Source organism: Carassius gibelio, chromosome A11 (assembly GCF_023724105.1).
Source record: "Carassius gibelio isolate Cgi1373 ecotype wild population from Czech Republic chromosome A11, carGib1.2-hapl.c, whole genome shotgun sequence".
Lineage (NCBI taxonomy): Eukaryota > Metazoa > Chordata > Actinopteri > Cypriniformes > Cyprinidae > Carassius > Carassius gibelio.
The window spans coordinates 10552365-10576930 of NC_068381.1; the positions used below are offsets into that span (position 1 = coordinate 10552365).

At 36.1% G+C, this 24566-nt stretch overlaps 2 protein-coding genes across 3 annotated transcripts; both read right to left on the bottom strand.

Annotated features, from left to right (window-relative positions):
- Positions 1-44: 44 nt before the first annotated feature.
- On the bottom strand, positions 45-17988 carry LOC128022296 (metabotropic glutamate receptor 6-like). The gene is made up of 12 exons (XM_052609682.1): positions 17651-17988; positions 15966-16570; positions 8637-8853; positions 8313-8445; positions 7462-7616; positions 6218-6358; positions 5861-6061; positions 4661-4800; positions 3958-4581; positions 2945-3256; positions 1185-1434; positions 45-921 (listed from the first exon to the last, which is right to left on the bottom strand). The coding sequence occupies exons 2-11, from the start codon at positions 16512-16514 to the stop codon at positions 1195-1197; spliced, it is 2712 nt and encodes a 903-aa protein (XP_052465642.1). The 5' UTR covers positions 16515-16570; positions 17651-17988; the 3' UTR covers positions 45-921; positions 1185-1194.
- Positions 17989-19010: 1022 nt separating this feature from the next.
- Positions 19011-24551, bottom strand: comtb (catechol-O-methyltransferase b). 2 transcript variants are annotated; one of them, XM_052609680.1, is made up of 6 exons: positions 24419-24551; positions 21674-21845; positions 21372-21489; positions 20188-20381; positions 19906-20037; positions 19011-19601 (listed from the first exon to the last, which is right to left on the bottom strand). In XM_052609680.1, exons 1-6 carry the CDS (start codon positions 24448-24450, stop codon positions 19422-19424), a joined length of 828 nt encoding a protein of 275 aa, XP_052465640.1. In that variant the 5' UTR covers positions 24451-24551; the 3' UTR covers positions 19011-19421. The 2 variants fall into 2 exon arrangements, with proteins under 2 accessions (XP_052465640.1, XP_052465641.1); XM_052609681.1 differs by lacking the exon at positions 24419-24551 and adding an exon at positions 24097-24226.
- Positions 24552-24566: the final 15 nt, after the last annotated feature.

The window sequence follows — 24566 nt, forward strand, 5'->3', positions numbered from 1 at the left end:
CACTATGAGAACAAAAACACTCACTATCACAAACATGATTTCTTACATATCAATTTATTTTTCAGGATTTTTTAAAATCATTTTTTCCAACATGCATTGAATCAATATATTTTACATCTCTTAAATGAAAACGAGACACCCACAAAATTCATCAAGGTAAATAAGCCTAACTGGAACCTGAGTTTACAGTAACTGCATGATCATCATTAAATATTAACTGCTTCTTTAATGCTGAAAATACAAGTAACTGAACAATAATGCATGGTCTTCTTTTCCCCTCTCCTTTACTAAGATACAAGTGACTGCTCTGAAAGCCAGCTGCATGTGACAATAAAAGGATCTAAAATTTTACTAGTTTAATTTAAATTATTCAATAAATATCAATCAATACAATATATTTTTTGTTTAAAATCAATATTTCTCGGGAAGCTCAAGGAAACATGATACAACTAAAAATCTCTGATCAAAACTTTTGTTGTTTCATTAGATTGTCATTGCTTTTTCTTGGTAATATATACATTTTAATAAATATAATGAAGAATACAGGATTTCGCACACAAGACACTTAAAACATTTATACTGAAAGTTATGGCACGTTTTTAAAACCAAAGAGTTCAAAGAGAGTGCACTCCACTGAGTGAATTGTCGAAGCACATTTGATCCCAGCATTGTCTCTGTAGCTCTGAAAGTCTCATTTGATCTTTTATGATATATATTTAGGATAAGGAGATCAGGATGGAGATGACACTGAAGCTGAATCTGACTCACTGATGTGTGCCCAAGTTTAATTGTCTGATTCCAATCCTTCAAGGAATGCTGGTGCAAGACATTTTCTGTTGTTTTGTTTTTTTTCTCCAAAGGGACTCTGTTTGGCCAGTCTTCATCATGAATTCATGAATCATTTCAACTCAACTGGTGATGCTGTGGTGACAAAGGAAATTTTAAAGGGGACAAATACTTTTGGTCTCGAAGCGAAAAAAGTGAGTTCCACACCACAAAGAATCCACTGATCCTCTAATTCCTTTACATAGCGTACTATGCATTTATATTAGTGTCCTTCTCACCCAGCCTCTTGCATTGTTGCAGATATTGGGGGGTGGGGGGTGGGAGTGTTATAAAAAAAACACATGTACAATATATATATATATATATATATATGTATGTATGTATGTATGTATATTTACCTCCTGGTCTTTATTTGGATCTATCTGGTTCAACTTTGGTCTCTCCGTTCTGCTTGTCGCTGGACTTCTGTGAGAGGTGAGTGGAAATGGTAGCTGCCTGGACCACGGCTTTGAAGCTGCGCTTGCGTTTCTGAACGTTCTGCTCTGGGTGGAAGATGATGACGTAGACTTTAGGAATGTACAACATGCCAAGGGACACCATGGCGCTCAAGCTCATGGACACGGTCAGTGTGGTGGTTTGAATGAACATCTGGTTCAGGGCAAAAAAAAAAAGATTAAGAGTAATATTTCAGCCTGGCCTCAGCCACGACCTATCACATGATACAGATCAGCATTCAGGGCTTTAGTGATGAGATATCACTGCACATTACACACACACACACACACACACATATATATATATTTATATATAAACTCTCTGTTGATTGTCACAGTGCATTTCCTGGAAATCAATGCAATGACTACTAATAGTGTAAGACAAATGGCTGAAATCACCCACAAGCAATAATTTCAATCAGTTTACAATACAAACCTATAGAGGGAAAGCTACATGTAATTTGCATACATTTTGTATTCAAGCAAGGTTGATTTGAGGTCATGTATGTGACTACATATTTTTGCTTTGTTTAATGTGAGCCAAAAAAGCCTGTATATCATGTATGTTTATGACAAAAGCTGAAGATGCACAACATACAGTTAATGAAAAATGTAAACACGAGAATAAAATGTCCTATTAGAAGAATAAAGATAAACAAAATACACTTTAAAATCTGAACTCGATATGATAAAATGTTAGCTAACATCCCACAAATATATATACTGCAGCCCGCTGTATAGTCTGGTATTTTATTCTTCCATGCTCTTCTTTTCGTTTACAAGAAATGAAAAGACTTGAAGGCCACCTGAGGGCCAAAAGCTTTTCGGTTGACCGGCCACTAAAAGACCTCTCTATTAGTCAGAGTATACTTTCCATTTTTAAATCCCTGTGCTTTGTAAGCAAAACCATCCCCCACAGGATGAATAGATGTGAAAAACTGAATGACTAAATGCATGAAGTGTGGCTAGCATCTGAACAGCTTTTAGGTCAACACAAAACAGCCCCACAATTAAATAGCAATTACGTTAACCTGACATTAGCTAGATTTGTTTTAGGTTTCTTATCATCTGATTATGGCTGAAGCATTCACAAGTAAATGTTGCAGCATCATTAACTGAAACAGAACCATCTAATCTAGTGAAATGTATGTCTAGACACTCTCAGGGTGAAGATCATATTCCTGTATGTCATGTTAATATCAGGCACCAGCCAATCTTTTACACTAATAGCATGGAAGTAAGGGTTTTATATAGATGAGAAAATCTAGGAACGGACATGTCAACAGACCCAAATATAGACTGTTAATAGTCAAACAATAGTAAAATCATTGCAATGTAAGTGATGCATGTATCTCTGGTAATATTAAATAAAAATGAAATTAAATAATTTAGTAAGAAAACCAATAATATGATATCTCTTTTATTCTCTTTAAATGTATCCTTAGATCAAGTGTTTTAATTATTTTATTTTATAAAACAAGTTTTTGTTTCTGACTAATTTTAATGTGCTTTTTTACATAAGAAAATATATAGCAATGGAAAAATCAAAATAAATGCAATGTTGCAACAAAAAGTACATCTATTTTTATTGCCTATAAAAATGTAAAAACCTCTGTTCAAAAGCATAGTCTCTAATCTTAAACTACATTTTATTTACAATTTACCTTTTCTGTGGATTGTGCCGTGCCAAAAAATATGGGAACAAAGGCCAGCCAGATGATACAGGTAGTGTACATGGTGAAGCCAATGGGTTTAGCCTCATTGAAGGTCTCAGGAACCCCTCTGCTCTTAATGGCATAGACTGTACACGTGACCATCAGCACCATACTGTAGCTCAGACAGCCAATCAGAGACAGATCTGACATATCACATTTCAGGATCCCACGGGCATACTCTGGGTTGGGGGGATGTAGCTCATCAAAGTCGACGATTGTGTGAGGTGGAACCACTCCGAACCAAATGAAAATACCCAGGAGCTGTGAACAGAAAGAGGCATGAATGTTTATACAAAACCAATGTCCGTAATGGTCAATGATATCTGACCTACCTTCAAACAAAATGATCTTTGAGAAGGAGACCATGTCTCTTAACGTTTCCTCAAATAATATGCATTAACAACCATTAATGGAACACCAAAAGAGAAGAGCTTTCAGTGAAATGCTACTCTCAAAAATATTGCTGCTTTAATTATTCAATGGATAAAATGTTCTCAGACAAAAATGTATTTCGGGGACATAAAGCACAGTGACAAGACTGTAAACAACTTGGAAAAGCAGTTACTCTGAACAAGATTAATTTTAGAACTGATTATTGTGCAGATCATTTAAATTAACATTGACAATGTTGTGCTATTATAAACAAAATGTGTATATATTTAATTGTTATATACATATACATATTCATAAGTGAATTAATATATATACAATTATTATTATTATTATTATTATTAATAATTTTCGACATACAAAATGTTATATATATATATATATATATATATATATATATTTCAAGACATACATTAATTCACTGTATATACTGTATATACTACATGTTATAAGTTATGTGTAATTTATTAATTTTTTATTTATTCAAAATGTATGTTGGTCTCCAGCTCGCTTTGAATAAAAAGCATCTGCTAAATGAAAAAAAGGTACATTTATCACAGACATACACGCACCTGTACTGAGATCAAAATAAATGTGATGATCAGTTGGGATGTGGGGCTGATAAATTTCGGTGGTGTCACTGATTTCTTTCCCTGCTCAAAGATCCTGTAGATCCGATTTGTTTTGGTGAGCATGGCAGAGTAACTGATGGACATGCCCAGCCCCAAAATCAACCTGCGAAACGCGCACACCACAGTGCTCGGCTCAGCGATCATGAGGAAGGTGATGAGATAGATGAGGAAGATGCCTGTCAGGAGAACATAGCTGAGCTCTCGGCCCGAAGCACGGACTATGGGGGTGTCATTGAAGCGGATGAAGGTGATGATGACTCCTGATGTAGCAAGAATGCCCAGCACCGCCAGAAATACTGGGATAATGGCCCACGGAGAGCTCCACTCCAGCTTGATGATGGGAGTAGGACGGCAGCCAGTGCGGTTGGACGTGGGCCTCATGTCAAAGGGGCACGTATCGCAGTTAAACTCATCCAGGAGGTACTGATAGCCATCACATAGTTCACAGTGCCAGCAGCACGGCACACCTTTCACCATCCTCTTCCTCTCCCCAGACTCACAGGGAAAACTGCAAACCGAGTCTGGAACCAGTTTATCCCCTCCAGACCACTGCATGTCCTCCGCCTTACAGAAAGAGAGAGGAACATTTCAAGAACACAAATTCAAAAATGTTCCAAACTACAAAGGGGCTTAACATGCTTACACTGAGTCGTAAGTGGTTGGTCCACTGGCCGATGACTTTATATCCCGGGTTGGTGGTATTGGAAAGCTGGTACTGGAAGATATCGTATCGTCCTGGGGCATCACCGTTTTCATTAAACATCACACCTGTCCCAGCACTGCCTTCAGAGTAAACAGAGGGTTTTGATATTCCACATCACTAGTTATTACTTCAAATGCAATCATTTGAAACAACAGAATAGAAACGGCCCACTTCAAGGGCATAAAAATGGATTAATGCGTAGAAACGCGTGCCTCGGCACATCATTGTTCTCTTTCACCCTTTGATTTTATAGTCAAATTGTCAAACAGAACTTTAAAGGTGACTTTTCCATATCAAAGGTTGTTTACAAGAAAACATGGTGTTGTAATCGAACAAAACACACACGTCTCAGATGTAATTCTGTAAAGATAGATGTGTCACAACAAAGCAAACTCAATCCCAGGTTTCTTTCAGTAAACCAGAGTTTACAAATCACGAGGGGCAAGGTCTCCACGCGGCGTGATTTTGTTCCCCTTAGGCTCTCAAAGCTGAATAGATTTTCATACAAGAGTGTGAGGACGTCCACTGTGCATAAACTGAATAGCTGTGCTTTTCATAGAAATCTCTTAGAAGTGAGTGACGAAAAGAAAAAGGATTTTCACAGAGAGATAGTGCTGAAAAAAGGAAATGCGCCTTGTGTTTGAAGAGAGGCTGCCCGAGGGAAAATCACAGACAAGGAAAGAGACGAGGGGAGGGGGTTAAAACAAGTATGTGCGCTGCTGGATTGTGCATTAGTGGATCTCTTCAGGCTGGGATTGAGTGCTGACCTCTCTCGCCGCACTCTGACTAACCCATGGGACTTGCATGCCTCCTCCTTGGAAACAGCAGCTTCGTTTCTGGCCTTTCCCCTCTTGTAGAAACTACTCTTCACCTATTTTCACCTGACAGTCTCACAGTAAAGGAAATATCATCGATTTGAGAGTGTTTGGCAAAAGCTGTTTATTATGTGTAATCTTCCTGGCAGAGTCGAACAAAGCATTCCTCGGAAATAAAAGCTTACATTCAAATTCTTGAGATGTTCATATAAGTCTTGCACTGTATGAATACAGACCCAATGCTAAAATTCTGGCTGTTTCAAGGTCTCTTTCACAATGTTTGAAATGGCTCACATGCTTCAGCTGTGTCCTTGGGAAGGCTTACCATTAAAACTGACAGCACGGATGTAACTCAGCAGCATTCTTCCATCCACCGGGTCCATTTTGTCACAAACGCCCATCGAACCTGGACAGAGGTCCATGTGCATGCTATGGAGTGCGTGGGCCATGGCGTACACGGCGTCGATCACAAACTGCACCTTCCCTTCCTGTTCATATACAGAATCCTGGCTGATCCGTTCCTCTCCTGAATGACCGAAAGCAACATGACAGGAATGTAAAAGCAATGCTGAGGGAATAATCCACTTAGATGTGCTTTACATGTCTTAAAAGCATAAGAAAGTACGATAATCCAGGTACTACTGCATTTATGGGAGTTATTTGTTGGAAATTATGTCCTCGCCTGTGCATTTCCTCAGCCCGCTGTCTCCTCGGATGCCAAGACGTGTCAGTTTGCATTTGAAGTCATCCTCCCAGAACTCAGCGAACCAGATGTTCCTCCTGTTGTTTTCCAGTGATCTTGATGTGAAGTATTGGTCAAACCCTGAGAAACAGATTAAAGGGATTATGAAAAAATTTAACATTGTACTGTTAAAAAAAAACAGGACGCAGGTTTGGAATGGCATGGATGATTACAGAATTTTTGGATGAACTATCCCTTTAAGTAATTACATGAGCAGAAATCTTCAGAATAATTGACCTACTGGTAAGCCCCGCCCCCTTAGTTACTGTTGCTCACTCGGACAAACAAACGTTGCTCACAGTCTTACAATGACAGCTTTCAGTTTAAACCTTCTTCCGAGGTGTTTCTGATAAATTTGGGACACAGATGGGACACTCAAATGGGACTTTAATATGCCATGGAGGGATATATAAAATATATTAAAATAAATATACAGTTCACAGTGTAAAAGGGAGAATTATGTTAAGGTCGTCACGATCGCAATGACAACATCCCGCATCAACACGTTCATATACTGCAGCGTAAGATTAAATTAATTTACATTTAACCAGATTAATATGGATAGACACTCTCATATAGACCTTTGTTTATGTGTTTTTGACTTTCACTGCACGGTACACGACGTGAGAACAGTTCGCTATTTAGATTTGTGCGTTAGCATGGACTCACTAACTTTAACGCTAAGGTTAGCTCGTTTTATCCAGAGATACCTTGCTGAAGCACAAGATGACATTAACATTGTCCTTGAGCAGATTTTTTAAAAAGTGTAACTTAATGAGAGTGAAAACCAGAAAATAAACGTTTTCATCTTCATTGTGATGTTTAGGGACATTTTGCTCTGTTTCGGTTGGATTTAGGAAATGGAATAAATTGCATTGCCTATCCTCTCAGGATACCTTTAATTAGCGTTAAAAGTACCCTAGGCACATTGTTTTTCCATTTTGAAGCATAAACACAATGAAACCGATGCAAGCTTCGGATCTTCTAATGTTTCTCTCTGGCTTTGAAACCTAAAGATGTCCGAGTTCTGCTCTCTGTGCAACTGATACTCGACTGGCATTGGCTCGTCTGCGTTCGATTGGAGGGGCTTACCAATAGTTCAACTGAGACTTTCAGATGGATTTTTTTATGTAAATGATCAAGCCTTCATTGATTTTGTAGTTGCCTGTGTTGTCATTTTATACCCTCAATGGATGCCCGCTTGGGGAGGATAGTAACTGCACCCTCAGCCACGTCTTCCAGGTTTAGGATGGGTGAGTTTTTTGCTCCCCAGCTATCAGATCCCACAAACAAAAAGTGACCTGTAAGATTGGCTCTTTTTGCTGCTTCCAGGACACGCCTACAATACAAAGAATACAAAAATATCAGACACCTCACAAAAGGCAGGTTTCATTAAAGATAAGGACAATGAGATCCATCATAGTTAGAAATCTGTTGATTGCTGCTGATTTCAAAGCTACCTTTTAATGCATTTAATGCTTCCTTGCTAGATAAAATATAAGAAATGTTTCTTGAGCACTAAATCAGCATATTAAAATGATTTGTGAAGAATCATGTGACAGCTTTGCTATCACAGAACTTAATTGCATTAAAAAAAAATTATAATATATAAATTTGACAATTTATAGTATTAAAATAGAATACAGTTCTTTTAAATTCTAATAATATTGTAATATTTCTCTGTTACTGCTTTTACTGTATATGCCTTGGTGTGTTTATGTGTGTATGTGTGTGTGTGTATATATATATATATATATATATATATATATATATATATATACATATATATATATGTGTAATTTTTATGTATTAGCAGCATTTTATATTATGCAAATTAAATTATATTATGCAAATGCAAATTAGACTAGACTAAAAATTCACACTGTGGTACATTCATTTGCCATAAATTCTTCCAAGACTCCTGATATTCCCATTTTAAGGTGATTGATCAGTTCTCTAATCATTTATAAACCCTTTCCAAGGCCATACCTCCTGCCTCAGAGAGATTCAGAATTACCACTAAAAAGTTACTCACTTGATGTCATCTTCATTAGCGAAAATAATAACCCCTCTGGCATTGGATGTCTCCATTAGCCTTTTGATAATCTTGTCAAACTCTCCTGGTCTTGGCTCCCTAGGAATTTTTATGGACTGTGCGATACAAAGACCTCATGAAAAAAAAAGGACAGACAGTTTTGAAGGACTCTGAGGACATTACCATTTTCCATAACTAAAGTAAAATGTAATTCATGGTAAATTAACCTGCAACCAAAACACATGTATTTGTTTACATATATACATTTATGCATTTATATACGCATTCTTTAATTAAATTTTTTAGCAATTCAGTTTTCTGTACCTGCCTCCCTTGATAACTGAACGAAAGCATCTACACCACTCTCTCCATAATTCCCCTCTGAAGCCAGAGTAGAAACATAGTTCCACCCCATGGCTTTGACGATGTCCACCATCGCCTGGGCCTGGAAGGAATCGGGTGGCACGACTCGGGAGAAAAAGTCGTAGCGATTGTTGTCACTAAGCTCAGGTGCTGTTGAAGCATAACTGATCTGAGGTATCTGCAAAATGAAAGATGCATAAAAGATTAGCGAGCATCAGGACTCACTTTCCATCAAAATGTGAACATGAATTTCTCTGATCTGTATATGTCTGAACATTATTCATAAAACAGTAGGTGAAAAGTAACCGGATGACCCAGATTACATCCTGCGGAATTCAGAAGAGCACAACAAATGAACACTTTACTATGCCATGAGGCCATGGGAGAGGATTTGTGAGTGTATTAAGTGTCACAATAGATGCTGGCCACATAATGTTGGTCAAATAAACATAACAATATGGATGTATTATGTCCAAATTACAGTGGGTCTAGAAAAGAATTACACTCTTTAAAATAATCACATTTTGCTGCTTTGCAGCCTGAAATGAAGATGGACACAGTTTTTGTTTTATCCAGCTGTACTCAATGAAACGTACTGTATAACATCATAGTGAAAGATATAACACAAACAAGCAGGGAAAAAAATCACTGATTTGGAAAATGGATCACCACTCTCCTAAAAAGTGTTCATTCCACTCAATCAGGTGTAGCTAATCACCTTCTCATCTGTGATCAGCTGTGCTCATTTTGATCAGCTGAGCATGAAAAGAGCTTTTGTGGAGCATTTCAGTCCTTGTAGTGCAACTGAAGCAAACAATTAGCTATGGGTGGCAAGGCACTGTCAAAAGATAAAGTTGATAAAGTTGTGGACAGACACTAGTCAGGAGATGGATACAAAAATATTTTAAATGCTTTACCAATGCATAGAAGCACAGTCGAGTCTATTATTAAGAAATGAAGTGTATTTGATACAACACAGACCCTCTCTGGATCAGGACGTCACTCCAAACTGGATAAAAGAGCCAGGAGGAAACTGGTCAGAGAGGCAACCAGGAGCTACAGCAACTCTGAAGCAGCAGCAAGAATTTATGACAAAGAGTGCTCATTGTGTGCATGTGATAACAATATCACAAATTCTCCACAAACGTGGCTTGTATGGAAGAAAAAAAAGCATGTACTGTAAGAAAAAAATACTCCTCAAGAAAAGCCACATGCAGTCACAACTGAGCTTTGCCAAAACACTGAGTCTGAGGCAGATGAGACTAAAATTGATTATTTGGCCTCAACAACAAATGGTATTGTTTGGCAGAAATCTGATACACATTGACCAGAGGAGAGCAAGACCGCGCACATCAACGCGCTTCAAAATCGTGTGAGGGAAAGTTTACTGTGTTTAGCTTCCCAAGAACCCAGCGTTACATGAACAGTGGATGCAGTTTGTTTTTCCGGGGCAGCAACGGAGTGTATCAAGTGCCTTTGTGTGTTCTGTTCATTTGAGTGACGAATGTTTTATAAACAAGGCCCAAGTCGACGCTGGATTAGCACATCATTTGCTATTAAAACATGGAGCCATCCCTGTGATAAAAGACCCCATTCATGTAGGTACAATTGCATCAGATTTCTGTATTTTGTTGGAAATCAGCACATAAGTGAATATATGTTAATGGAAACAACACAAAACATCAGTATTATAGCTCTGCTCACGGCACGCTTCCAGGAGCTCGGCTTTTTCCGGAAAGAATCGGAAAGGTGTATTTTTCTTTTATAAATATGATAAAACTAAAGACCTTTTGGATATATGAAGGATGCAGTACTACTAGGTTCTAGGTACTCAAGATTAACATGAGATTGGGTGAAACTGTGTATGTAATGTAACCTTTAAGTGTTTAAAAAAAGTAGGCAAGTTTTGCAAAGTTAGTAGAGACCTATCCCAACAGACTAAAGGCTGTAATTACAGCAAAAAGTGGTTTAACAAAAGACTGACACAAGGAAGTGATCTTTTTTCTTTTTCGGGGTTTTTTTCTGACATGTTGGTATTATGTCTTTCACTTGTATGTTATAAGTTGCACTGTGCAAGTACAACTGGATAAAACAAAAACTGTCTATCTTTATTTCATGCTGCAAAAAAACAAAATGTGATTATTTTAAAGGGCGTGATTCTTTTCTATACCCACTGTACATTCATAACTAACCACATTCATACCATTTAGATTTTTTTTTTTTAATGGTTGCAAAGTACTTATTCAAAACAACTTCCTAAATCGAGTATACGATTTAGGACAAAGCTATTTGTGAGCCATTGATTCAACCGTTTCCTTCAAACGCAGATTCAAATATGTCATTGAATCATTAATTCCACCAATTTGTTTAAAAACATTGATTCACACAGAAGCGAAGATTGGAGATTCATCAATTATTAAATCAGCTGTGACTTTGGTTTAAACTATTTTTGATGGCAAACAATAGACAAAGTATATGACAAAGTATCTTACTGGGTCTAAGATAAAACACGACATTTTGAAATCAGTATTTTTTTGTATTTCTATAGTCTATAGTATTTCTCTTTGAATTGGTCTTTGAATTGACACTTTGATTTGAAAAATAACTTTTTACAGGCTTCTCTAGTTTACTGAACTGTTATATAAAAGAAGAATCACTCCAAGTATACTCCTTTGTGATATAATCAGGTTTTAAGATCATCATATTCAGTGCAGCAGCACAGTTGTTCATATTGTATTGTCCTAGCAAGTCTTTTGCAGCAAAACAACCCTAGTGGTAATGTTCTCTGCAGCACATAAAAATCCTGGGGAAATACAGATGGCACGAGCTACCACTGTAAAAGCATTTGTTTGTATGAAAAAAGGATGAGAAGATTAATTTACTGTTGTGCTATTTTCTTAATGATGCACCTGATGTCATTGGACTACGCTTTCCACAGACTAATATCTGTTGAGCCTGTGTGGCTTAATGAAAGGTTCTTTAAAGAAGCCGGACAGCGGACAGTGAGAAAAGGTGGATAAAGACCGGAGAAGGAAAGAAGAGGGAGAGGACCATTTGACAGATTATCTGGAAGGATTAGAGGGGTTTTAGTCAAATTACGTTAAGCTCAGAGGGAGAGAGACAGATCAAGAGACAAGGTTGCCATTTCTCAGCCATAAGCCATACAATATATTTAATTCTACTAGCTTAGATGCTGCGGCATATTTAACCACTCCTCCCCCATCAAGCAACATATACATTACAGTGTGTGGCAATACTGTTGATCTACCCATGACCATCCAGAACCTTGTTACATCTTGCATGACTTGCATGAACTTATTTTTAAGTTTGCAAATGCAATCTATCCATCCAACCATCCAAATGCAATTATAATACATAAGTTTCATGAAAATGTACAAGCAAAAAACATGGTTATAGGGAGACGTTACTGAAATATTTAGTCTCAGATACTGATTTGTTGCTATCCTCCATTGATATATAGCCTTCAAGCCTTTCCACACCTGAGTCATGTCAAGATTAACAGCAGTCAAATGCCCATATTTCCTAGAAGTGTTTAAACTTGTTCTTTAAACATCCAATTTTGTAAAAATATGAGTATCTGCATTATTTTGTCATGATCTGACACTTAAAAGTGACTTTCACTGTTTGCCAAATACAACCGTCACGTGACAAAAGAAAAAATGATAGGTTAAAGCCTTTTATACAGTCAATGGTTGAAACTTATGGGGCTGTCACGTGATAAAAGAACGACTCAAACCCTGTGAGATAAGAGGTGAGCTAATCATAGGCTAAATACCCAGGTAAACAACAAATTAATACTTTCTGTTTCTTATAGAATTATAGTTTTGTATTGTTTGTAGTGTGATCAACGTTTGTGTAAGTACTAGTAGACATCTTAGGGAAGTAACATGTAACAATTATTTATATTTTGATAAAAATTAACAAAATGACTCGAAAATGTTTTTGCTCATTTTGCTAAAATGAGACTCAAAGGTCAGAGTCGGTAAAATGATCCGAACTTCCCATCACTAGTCTACATTTATTTTTAAAAAGATGAAGCTCGCGATTATGGAAAGGAGTGTTACAGGAGTGCTTGTGGTGTTTGGCCAATCACAATGCACTGGGTCAGTTGGCCATTCAGAGCACACAGCGCTTTTCGGAAGGAAGGACTTCATTGAAAACAATACATTTGGGAGAGGTGGGGCATAGAGGACCTACAAAAATGTACAGTATTTGAAATATAATGTGTTTTGGAACATTAAAGCATGTCCACATATTCTATTATACCAAATAAACAAAATAATAATCTTTTAAAAAGCATCATATGACCCCTTATTTTTTAATATGACCCCTTTAAAGATTTACAATATGATTTAGATTTTACGATTTAATTTATTTTTATTATGACTTTTTGTTTAAGGAAATTCCAAATTATTCCTTTAAAAGTGACAATGTTGCAAGATAAAAACTTTTGTATGGCACTTAATCCAATTATACAACAATCTGCTTTAGGCTGAATGTCAACCACCAATCGCATAGATCAGATATAGAATGGTTAATGTAAATTTATATATAGAAATAAAACTTGTGTTTTCTTTAAAACAACCTTTTCTGGATTTGTGAATATCATTATTTACGGAATGTGAGACTAAGTGCCACCCATAAATGCTGGCTATCTGTCCATGTCGATCTACTTGCTAAAGGCCTTCACTCATTGAGCAAAAGGCACAGAACAGACGCTGCCTGTATCTGATAAGAGGGCAGCTGCATTTCTCTGGGCCCACGCTTGATTTCCCATCAGGAGTCTGAGCTGGTCAGAAGGCTTTAATGGAGAGCAGATCCTGGGTAGTATCTGCCATCCTTAGTTCCCACTTACCAGAACTCAGTAAGGAACATAGACATAAACTAGTGGGAAGATTGACATTTATAGAAAAACATTCAATATGACACCTTGATGGATATTTTTATTCTCTGTGTGACTAAATCATTGTGGTAAGTCCATACACACAGTCTCTTTCATTGCTTTCTTTCAGTCACTATTTAAATTATTCATGGAGGTCTCTTTGTTCTTATTGTATTACAATATTTGCCAAAAACACTGTAAAAATATTGATGTTTATGTACTGTTGTACATAAACAAAAAAAATATTTTTGTGGATAACAGTGTGGAAAACTACCTTGATAGTTAATAAATTATTCATTTTATTTTAATTGTATTTTACATAATGCACTAAACATTATGAATCTAATAAGCTGTTTGGTTGAAATTATACTTTTAATAATGAAGAAAACAAACCTGGGAAGATATTAGGGTAAAATATGGTAAAAGATTGATTTTAACTATACAGTACAGTTGATTAACCAAAGTACAAGATTGTTTTGCATTACACGTTTTCTGAAATGTTATGTTAACATTTATGTTAAGTCATGTTCAAAATTCTTGATTAAATTTGTTGTCAATTTAAAAAAAAAAATTGTTAGAGAGAGAATTTTGCATATCACTCCATTTATCAGAAAATACTGTTTAAGGAATTAAATATCATATAGATCAGGCAAATAATATATGCACCCCCCTCCACCCCGAAACCTTCAGAATATGGAAAATAATAAAACTAACAACTCACAAGTTTGGTGAACGTAAGAGCAGCTGGACTGAATTTTCTGGCCCAGTATATGAGGGGGAAAAAAGCTTTAAATATACAGTATGTATTGTAATTGAAATCTACAGAAGCACATAGATAAAGTGTATAAAGTGTAATAAAATAATGTGCTTTTTTTCAAATATGTAAAAAAAAAAAAAAAAAAAAAAACATGATTTTTGCCTGTAGTGTTTTCTAGATACGGAAGTCTGGGTGACACTTTTTATTCCAATAAATATTTCTCAAAGTTCATTTGCTAATTTATTCAACTAGACCCAGTCTCCCCTTTATCCAATATAACAAAAAGGCTAGAAAATTTAGATATGATTGTTTTAGCCATATCAGCCAGTCGTGTTCCAGAGCGTATCACTAAAAGTAATGAATAATCACTGCAAAATATGATTACGATGTACAAATTCCAGGTATCATGTCCTGAGAGCAACCTAATGGAGCTCTGACTAAGTCACTTTTATTTTGTGAATTGTTTATCTTCCCTGAAACTGTGATGACTGAAAATGATTGCAGATAACTCCTGGGTGAGGTTATCAGCTCATGTACTAAAGCACACGCAGCCTGATGCAGTGACCACAAAGAACACTATTGATTAAAACAAATGAATAAAAAAATCCGAAAAAGTGGCAGAGGGTGGAATGAAATTGAATGTAGCTCAGGTGTAGGATTTACTGAATGACGGTCTGAAAATGAGAAAGGACTTGAAATTAAATGACATGCACACAGCACATTTCACCTTCGTGCTTGTCAAAAACATTTCTCACTTCAAAGAAAATCTGATACACTCTCCCTCAGAACTAAATAAAGGAAGAATCTATATTGTTTAAGAAGCTCTTGCTGAGAGGGCAGTGAGTTGAAACACAATCCAAACCTTTTAACAGAATTAGTTATACTTCCTGCAGCACTGCAGAATCCAGTCGTGCAGCAAAATCAGAGAGCTCCTCACAAAACAGAAGGGAATCCAATGACTGCCACACACATATACAACATAAACAGAGCCTTAAATATCACACAAAAAACATCACCTAATTACAAATCTGTCTTATAGAAAGTACATTTTGAGATTTTGTTTCATACCATGTCTTCTTAAAATTAAGGCATAACGTGTGGAAAGAAAACTTCCAAAGTGTACATTTATTTATTTATTATTATTATTTTACATTTTGAGGTTTTGCACCTGTACATTACAAATACAATACACACTTTAAAAGCTGTTTTCTCAACAAAAAAAAAAAAATTCTCACGCACTTTGTCTGAAATCTTTCCTTCAGTAGCACTACTTCTATCTATATTCTATATTATTACGATTTTTACAGATGGGTTTGCTCATTATAACATCCACCTGATTTGTTTTATACTTATATTTTATTTATGGAGAGATGTTCAAAATCCTCCCTCAGTCTTCTGAATGTATGCAAATGAATCCATATTTAATGAATTGCCTCATTTGCATATTAAGACATTACATTTTAGAAAACTTGTGATTAATAAACTAGCTGGTTAACTAAATGGTGAATTTTTTTTTACACTGATCACCTGTAGTTTCATGCTTTGAAAATGAAGACTTTTTCCCATAACTGAGGGAATCATCATTAAAATGCAATTAATTAAAATTAGGTTTATTAAAAAGATCTCTCACCGCAAACAGACGAAGGACGTTGGCCACCATTATGGACACTGAGCTGGCCGAAGCCCCGATGACCCCTATCACACGCTCTGGTTTTGGGATGATGGGTGGTTCTCCGTTGGAACAGCGAACATCTGAGTTGTCCTTCTGGATGAGGGCCTGGACAAAGGTGAGGGACTGTTCCAGTGCGTACGTATCCCTGGAGCACGTGTCCAGTATCCTGGCACCCAGGGTGATATTAGGAAGCAGGTCTGGGTCACTGTTGATCTGGTCCAGCGCATACAACATGGCCTCCATACGATGGATCCCCTTCTCCTTCTTAATTTCCCCACAAGGAACACCAGCGGGGCCCCTGGAATGCACAGGAAAAAGGCCTCCCAGAGTGACGTCCCCCTCTATCTTTATGGAATGAGGCTGAGTTTCTGAGGAGGCCCAGGTTTCTGGAGTGAATCCCATCATCACTATCCACATGACGTGAATCAGGGAGCTCACACGTTGTCCGGGTGCCCTGCTGATCCTGCGGCGATGACATAGTGATGTTGTGTGGTGCTGTGATGTCATAGTTGTCGTAGTAGTCTTCTACTACAGCACAGTGCTTTCTTCTCTACCTGTGTCTCCTATGGAGAAATGAGACAGAAGGTGTACATGAAATATGTATAAAACATACCTTACGACAGCACTGCTTTGCATGTGATAATGCAGCTGAATGTTTGACCTCATGACCCACACTCACTGCTTTTATAAAGATTAGATTTAAAAACTATAAATATAATTAAATACAAATACATTTAATTAAATATTATAATTACAGTATATTAATATATAATTTAAAATATTGTAAAATAATTTGTAGTAAGATTTTAAAAGTATATAAATGTTAGTTAATACAGAATAGGAATGTGTTATATTTATATGCCTATTTAAATAATAAATGTATATTATTACCGTTTTTACAAACACACATTTATTTTACAACTTGCCATTCCATTTATTTATTTAGATTTTTTTTTAAACAAAGGATTAAGGCTTTGATTTCCATTTTTCCTATTTCATTTGTTCCACCAGAAATATTCAACAAAGAATAAAAAATAGTACTAAACAACTTGGTTACATATTCATATACCATGGCACAGTGATATTGAAAGGTACTTTCAAAAAATACCATATGCATATTCTTTTACATCCTTTATACTTTATACCATATTCAAAGAAGAACAATATATAGTTGTTGTATACCCTGATACAGTGCATATAATGTCATTATATTATTCATTACTCATTTGAATGATCAGCTACTTTATTTTTTATAATTATTCTTCCAAAATTATATTTCAAGTCTCTGTCCTCTAGAAAATGAACTCACTTTTTAAGTCTTCGCACTCACCAGACCGCTGAGAATAAAGGGCATGTATAGGCATGCTTATTAAAATTTTATGTAAATTAGCTCATGCATATTCAGCAACAGGTGAGCGGAAAAGTGCTATATTTGGATTAAAAACTGAAGTTCCTGCGGGAAGACATGCGCGCGACCGTTTGATCGAGTGTTGAGGGGAACAGCTGCAGCACTAATCCTTCTTCACCATTTATCGCGTTACCTGAATACACATCTTTACAACATCGTAACATTTTACCTACATTTACATTCAGTATACTGAAATAAGGGTTATTAATGTATTCGCTTCTTAAAAATGTCTCACCGACTGCTGCAGATGCCAGTGTGCGCCCATCTGGAACTGAAGTTTGATGGTTCTGAAGCACGACGGTAAACGTCACCAACATCCGAGTCTTCAGCTCTCATCTTAAAACGTCCACAGTCTTCTCACACGCAAAGCTAAGATAAGGATTTTTTTGACTCTTGAGTATTCAGAACCTTAGTAAAACCTAAAACGCGGGAAAAGGTGGAAATGCCCAAACATTCCACAACTGTGCTTCTACAAATCACTGTCAAATCCTTTAAAAGCCCCTCACTCTGTCTCTCTCTCTCTCTTTGTCACTCACTCACTCACCCACTCAGTCTCTCTCTCGGTGTGCACTAATGGGCACAGATTGGGATTACCGCATGCATGCATTTGAGAAGTCTGAGAGAGATGGACCGTATATATTTTTAATGTGAACTGCTAGATATAGTTCTCTGCATTCAAACCGTCTGCTTATAAGCAACAATCCCTCCTGGTCTCATCATAAGGATTTACATGCTTTGTTTAGCAGCTACATTTTAGAATGATTTTATGTTTTTTTTTCAATATAAAGACAGATAATCTAGTTGACCTCACGGTCACGTGTGTTTTTAAATGGTAGTGTATAGGCTTTCTCTAGTCCTTAATAGCACCATCACTGAAATACATATGGGCTAATGGCTTTTACATCCCCGACATACTAGCCGACTGTTCACTTTTTGTTACCTGTTCATCTATTGTTTATTTTATTAATGAATTAATCAACTAAATGTGTCATATTTATTACATTTTAAAGCAAACCTGCAATTTAGTATTACAATATTCATGTCTAATGCTCCTTTAAGGTGCTTGTGATATTTTCATTTATTTATTTGTGTGCATGTGGATGAAATGAGTTGAAGTATGCGGCTGTACGATCTGTATGTTATTACGAGATGTTTCATCTATTATAAATCACAAGGTATATTTTAATGTACTGTAGCATTTAATTTGGAATGCTATTAAAGATTTATGACAGTCAATTTAAGTTGTGGGATATAACACTCTATACAATCTGAGGGATTTGAACATTCAGTTAAAAAAAAGTGTAATTTTCTGCATCTTTATGGTCTTGGTTTTTGTGATAATAATTTCTATGCAAGGCAGGCCCTCATGTTTGTGTCAAGAAATAAAGAAATAAAGAATGGGTGAGGTAAAAAAAAAAAAAAAAACTAGTTAACTTAGTTAACAGACAAAAAGAGAAAAAATTGTAAAATAGTGACAGCTAATTAATTTATTACATTAAAAATTAAACAAATAAAAAATATATATAAATGCTAGAGACAAACATTTTAAATTAGTAAAAAAAAAAAAAATTAGTAAAAAGCATACACGAATATGCACCAAATGTTTTGAAAACAAATACAACTGCAATCCATGCAATTATCAACGCTGAAAAAATGCATCAAATTAGCACACTCCAAATGACTTGTATATCTTCCTCAACACAAAGTGCCAATGTTTTCATTATTACAGAATAACCTTAAAATAACCTATAAAAGTCCCAATTTCTGTACAAACACAAATATGTGATATATGAGGGTCTGGTCTTGACACAGCCACATATTTCATTTAGCCATTTTAAACGTGATCCTACCCTCTAGTGGTACACAGTTATAAAACATAAACGCAGAGCTGTGTGTCCTGATTTACAGACTTTAAGCACAATACATCTTAGGGACTTATGATAATAAATCATTTAAAATAAATCTCATGCTGGGTCTCAGAAACTCTGAACCATCCCTGTATATCTCTAGCCCAAAAACACAGACTTCTCCAAGCCGTCCTCTGCCTTGGTGTACTCTAAATGGGATTTAAAATAGCAGCTTTTATAAGAAAGGCCATTGCGCACATATTTAAGATAGTCTGGGACTCCTGGACAGATCACATTATCAGCAAGCAGAACGGTGCCTTTCCTTAGCAGTCCACAATCCTATAAACAAAGAAGATAGAAAAAGAGAAGAGTAGAAAATGGTGGATATAGGCTTGGTGTGCAATATTGAGAAGGGAATACTGGAATAGCAGTAAATTCAGAACATTTTTGCATTTGGCAGACACTTTATACAAAGCAACTTGCATTTAAGGTACACATTTACATTTACATGACTTTTTGCTTTCTCTGGAAAAACTGAACCCATGACCTTGGCACTGCTAGTGCCATGTTTGTGCTACAGGAAGAGACACCTTAATCTCTAACTGAGATTGAATAAGGTTAAAATGGTTAGAATCAAACACACCTCCATTAGTTTTGTGTCAGGGAGGTAACGGTCCTTCCAGTGGTCCAGAAAAACAAAATCAAATGTTTCAATTCCAAAGTGCTCCTTCATGCGTGGGATCCAATCTTCAGACGCACCTTCTACGAGCTGAACCTGAAAAAGTAAAACATTAACTGAAATGACTCTTATCCTTTAAATATATAGGTTACGATCATAAATATATACCATCATAAAGTTCACATGAATAAAGATTCCTGTATGAAAACAATGTAGGATATGTTTGTGGAGGAAAAGGGCCCTTACTTTGTCTTCAAGACCTGCCCAGGCGATTACTTGTCGAGCAATTGCAGCATAATCTGCATTGAACTCCAGTGTTATCAGTCGAGCTCCAGGAGGAAGCAGACGAGCGATACGCACTGTGGAGTATCCACAGTATGTGCCCAACTCTAGAACCTTCTCTGGGTTCAACTCACTCACCACTGAGTCCAGAATAGAGCCTGAGCATATAGACACACACACACACACACACACACACACACACACACACAAATACGTAAAAGACAGTTGGATGCAATAAATGTAAATTCCAATATAAATACTTTTGTATTTCTTTATCTTTAAACATATTTTGGACATGAAGCAGCGGAGTATGTTGACATTTGTCAGATGCTTTTATTCAGAGTAACTTAAAGAATATTAAATTCTGTTCAAAATTAGGGGTCAGTATATTTTTTTCTGTTTTATGGTAGCTCCTTATGCTGACCAAGACTTGTATTTGATATGAAATACAGCATTTATTTGATAAAAAAAAAAATACAGTTCAAAAGTTTGACAAGGGTAAGACTTTAGGGGTTTGTTTTAAGAAGAGATTTCTGCTCACAAAAATTGCATTTATGTAATAACAATACAGTAAAATTGTGAAGAATTAAAATAATTAAAAATATTTCTATTTGAATATATGTAAAAATGTTAATTATATCTATTAAAATATAATTTATTTGCGTGATGGCAAAGCTGAATTTTCAGCAGCCATTACTCAGTCTAACTCCAGTCAGTGTCACATGATCCTTCAGAAATCAATTGAATATGCTGATTTGGTGCTCAAAAGTTGAAAACAGTTGTGCTTCTTAATATTTATTTGGAAACCATGACACATTTTAGGATTTTCTGATGAATAGAAAGTAAAAATGTATTTGAAATATAAATCTTTAGCAACAATGTCTTTAGATCAACAAGTCTTTACTGACAATTTAGGTCAATGTAATGCGCCAGTGCCAAAAAGAAAAAAAAAAACCTTATTGATCTTTAGTTAAGTTACAAAAATTGCATAATTAACGAAATCCGTTTTCTTACTTGTATTTTGGAGCAACCATATAAAAAAAATCAGAAAAAGTTTTGTTTTTGTTTTGTGTCAATGCACATATTTCTTTCAGATTCTGTCCAAAATTTTGTCTGGAAATAAGGAATAAAAACCTTTATTCTCTAACCTTTCTCATCTCCAATGTTCATAGCCCATTCACTGTGTCGGCAGAAATGATCAATGGCCGAGATCACACTCTGAGGGTCACCACGGGTCGCATGCTTCTGTACTGCTTTCAGCAGACGCTGGTCACAACAAAGAATAAAGAAGTCTGGTGATGACTTTGTTTACTTGATGGGCCTCACAAGTCTAACATCATTAAACTCTCTCTTACGACCCCCTTATGCATCCTAGTTGCAGATAAAGAACAGGTACATGCTGTAATTTTGGTGATGCAAAGCCGTGTTTAACCAGGACTGACTGAGTCACCTGTGGTCGAGTTGATCTGGTCAGAGTATCAAGAGCGCGCTCAACGATGACATCGTGCCAGAGTAACGCCAGACTGCCATTGAACTGCACCGCAGTGGGGATGAGCCAGGAGTACAACACATATAAAAGCACTGTGGCCCCGAAACACCAGCCCAGCAAAACCAGCAACATACTAGAGTCAGACACAGATTCAGGAACCTTAGTAAACTAATTTATCATACATTTCAAATCAGGTGAAGTGATGTATGTTTTAAGAAATTTTAAGATGTAATTTATTCTTATTAGCAGTCATTACTCCAGTCTTTAGTATCACATGATACTTCAAAATCCTTCTAATATTTGGTTCTAATTTTATTATCTGTTAAAATCAGTTAACTGTGCTTACGACTTTTGTGGAAACACGTTGAAACCATTTTTCAGAATTCTTTGATGAATAGAAAGTTCAAAAGAACCGCATTTATTGTATTGTCTTTACTGTCACTTTTGATCCATTTAATGCATCCTTGCCGAATAAAAGTAAAAAATTTTGAATGTAAGTGTACATGCAATATATAATACAGCAAGCAACATTAAGAATTATGCCAGAATAAGAAGCCTTTTTTTTCATCCCTGCAAGTTTCTGATGTGAGCCATGCTTCACTGAGGTCCTATTATGGAACAATCCATAACCAACTGTAAAAGATGTAACTAAGCCAGATATTACTGTGCATCCCTTTGAACTGTCTGCGTATATTAAGTGTTAAAATAATACAATTATATCACCTTCCAAGACAGCAGACACATACACTAGTGTATCCAATATGATAAGGCTGTCTAATTACTCTGGTACAGCCTAGGTCTGCACTCCTGCAGGTCATGAGATGAATGTATATGGAAATAAACGAGCTCATTCAGTGCTGTGCTTTCATCTCTCCAGTCATTCCTCTATTGTCATGGTCTAATGAGATGGGTGGTTACTATGCAGCAAATAAACCCTGCATTGAAAATCTCTCTCATGTGATCCTTTGGTTGCATTTGCATGTTGCTGGAGCTCACGGTCCATAAAGCAGTTTGGGGTCTGTACTTGCTGTAGTTTTCACCAAATGCAGCTTTTGTGAGCATATAATATTTCTTTCAAAGATATTAAATAATCCTACCAACCCCAAACTTTTGAATCACACCAGCATTCACTTCAGTGAAAGATTGAATTGAGAATACATTATGGTTTCCAAATCCACTCCTTTTAAAAATGTATAAAACATGTGCTAACACAATTTATTCATGGTACTCTGAATGTTTAGTTGGCTGCTTTTTGGTGATGAGACATCTTCCTCCATATATAAATATGTTTTTGATGATATGTGATACGTGCTCTGTTTCATATGTGTGTATGAGGACTCTACTGAAAACAAAATCTACCTTTGGGTATAAATAAAGTAACTTGAACTTGATATATATTATACTGAAAAGAATATGTACTTTATTACAAAATAAATTCAGTTAATAATTGATCTGTTAATTAAGAAGAGTAAGCTAGTCATGGAGAGTAAGAAATGCAACTCTAAAGTGTGATTTTAGAGTTGCATGGCAACAAGCTCAAAGTTAAGAGCTATTAAACTAAGAGTGTGGCACCCTTGAGAGAGGACCATGACAAGTGCTTCTTAGGGTTTCTTTAAATATATACACAAATGAAGCTAGGGTCTGGAGTGGAATGCAGAGCTCAGCCACTTTGCAGGACGGCCATTGTTAGTGAGAAAATCCTCTCAAATGGGTGTTGGAAAGGAATGAGTGAAGCACAGAGACCGGCTTTCACAAATGCACTGTTGTAAAAAAATATAGCAGTGAATATATGCAATGCATGGGAAAAGGTCTGTATATATTCTGCGATTTCACACAGCAACAGCAATTATTACACCATTCATGCTAAATAAGCGGATTAATTTTAATTAGAGCTACATAATAATTAACAGTGAACCAGAAATGCAATACACTGAAACAGACTGAACACAAATAAATATGGTGATAGTCGATCAAAAGTATGTGCTGTCTTCAGCAATGATAATTGGTATCAGCTGAACAGAAAACACACTGTGAATCACTTACTAAACTAGATTTAACCTAAATTGAGTTACAATTTTAGTCACAAGCCAAGAATATATATGCAAAAATAAGCAAAACACATTGACACATAATAATCAAGATTATTATCTAAATAGTAAGAGAGACTAGAAAATGGATTATACACAATGTAATATTATTATAAACATATGTTTATTTAAATATGCAATACGAGACTATACAGTGAAAGGAAACCTTCCTAAATAAATACAATGAAACTAAATTATCTAAATGATGGAGAGTAGCAGTTTTGTGTCACAATTCATCAAAAGGCATCAAGTGACATAAATTAAAGTAAATGACCATTTAAAAATAAAAACACTTACTTTTGATGAGGGCCTCTCTCTTTACTCCCTACAAGATGGAGCTTCTGTTAAACCAAACCTACAAGCATGCAATTACACATTCTACTGATTAGCTGCGCGCTCTCTCTCTCTCTCTCTCTCTCTCTCTCTCTCTCTCTCTCTCTCTCTCTCTCTCAGCTGACTTTGTAATAGGCTGTCTGGGTGGAGTTGAGCCATAAGGAATGTCTAGCCGTAGGACTTTTAGAGGGATATGAACACCCCAGACAGTAAACAGAAAACCAAACTAGGTCAGGGATCAAAAACTGACTTTGTTATGCAGCTGGCAACAGACAAGTTAGTTTACCTCAAATTGAATACTGTCATACTCGCCCTCATGTCGGCTTTCTTCTTACATCTGTGTAGCAATGAAGTTAAATACTTTGTATAATCTTAAAGCATAATTTAAAAAAAATGGCAATTCAGTTTTCTGAAGAATTTAAGTTGTTTTCAGT